Here is a 1,278-nt window from a genome sequence, read left to right as displayed (position 1 = left end):
GTGTAAATAAAATGGCCCCGTCCGTGTTATATATTTTTAAACTTTTAGTTTAAAAATGATACAAACTAAACAGACTACAATAATTTTAGTCTTTACTTTACAGTTAAAATGTTTATTAAATAAATTCTAATGTTACAACTAATCGTGGATCCCTTTAAAACCACAAATATAACCAACATACAAGCCTAGTTTGTTGCTTCTGTCAGTGCGATAAGTGAAACCACAAACTCAGCCAAAAAAATAAAATAAATAAAAAAAACCATCCCCAATGAAACAAAATTCCTTAAAACTCCTTCAGTATCCAAGTGAAGTTGGAGTGCTTTGCATACAGCTTCACACCAAACCCTGGACTTTATATACTCACTGGCTCTGGRCTCTCTGTAGAAACCACAGCCTGAGTTTCTGCTTTTACCTGTGGCTCTACTGCTTGAGTCTGTTTCAGAGCAAGGACACACTGAGATGTAAGCCAGAGCTCTCGCTCTACAAACGGAGGGGATGTGATATATTTGAACAATCACAATCTCTTCATAAATGACTTACGGTTCCGTCCAGGTTGGCTGGAGATGAGCTACGAGGGCCCATCATGTCTGAAAGAGGAGGGAGATGGGCGTTAAAAGCAGGACGAGACCAACCTCTGAACTACAGGAAACACAGGAACTGTAAAATACAGTATAAATAAAAAAAATTGCAAACATACCCATTCCAGGGATGTGTTTGTTTTCAGGGTAACAACTGTGTGGATCCGACGGAGGACGAGGACCTGAGGAGAGAAGAGAAAATAAAATTGAAGATGACACCTGGACATGGTGTTTAACAAAACAAAAACTGTTAMAAAGTTTCAAACAAACTTTTTCATTCTTCTTGACTTGATTCTGCTTTTAAACACAGGAAAGTACATCTAAGGCTATGTTCACACTGTATGGTGCAGTATGAGGGCCATAATTACCTAATTTCCCTCTGGGATCAATAAAGTATTTTTGAATTGAATTGAATTGAATAATTAAGACTATTGCGCAACCAGCAGTCGCTACATTCTTGTAGCAGGAGGCTATATCTATTCCTAAACCAGCTATTGATACGATTAATGATAGGYCGCCACCGCTAACYGAGCAGCTGGACCCACTAACTCAGTGKTTCCCAAACTTTTTGTCTTCTGACCCACAAAATATCCATGGCTTAAACTTGTGACCCCAAATATTACTGGTCTGAGTACACGAACTTCATTAATAACCCTAAAAACACAGGCCTTTTGACAATATAAACAGTTTGTACACAAAT

The 1,278-nt window shown here is 38.2% G+C and overlaps 1 protein-coding gene across 2 annotated transcripts in view; it reads right to left on the bottom strand.

Moving 5' to 3' along the window:
- Positions 1-1,278, bottom strand: part of mia3 (MIA SH3 domain ER export factor 3) — a 23,591-nt gene that overhangs the window by 3,029 nt on the left and 19,284 nt on the right. The window contains exons 24-26 of one of the 2 annotated variants that reach the window (XM_014015458.1): positions 698-760; positions 541-587; positions 365-433 (exon numbers count right to left, since the gene is read on the bottom strand). In XM_014015458.1, the coding sequence (XP_013870912.1) occupies positions 365-433; positions 541-587; positions 698-760 (179 nt within the window). The remainder of the gene's footprint in view (positions 1-364; positions 434-540; positions 588-697; positions 761-1,278) is intronic. The other variant, XM_014015459.1, reaches the window with a different exon arrangement.

This window comes from Austrofundulus limnaeus, unplaced genomic scaffold, assembly GCF_001266775.1.
Source record: "Austrofundulus limnaeus strain Quisiro unplaced genomic scaffold, Austrofundulus_limnaeus-1.0 Scaffold129, whole genome shotgun sequence".
NCBI lineage: Eukaryota > Metazoa > Chordata > Actinopteri > Cyprinodontiformes > Rivulidae > Austrofundulus > Austrofundulus limnaeus.
Note: the sequence above shows the minus strand (reverse complement) of the source record. Positions and strands in the feature narration are given on the sequence as shown.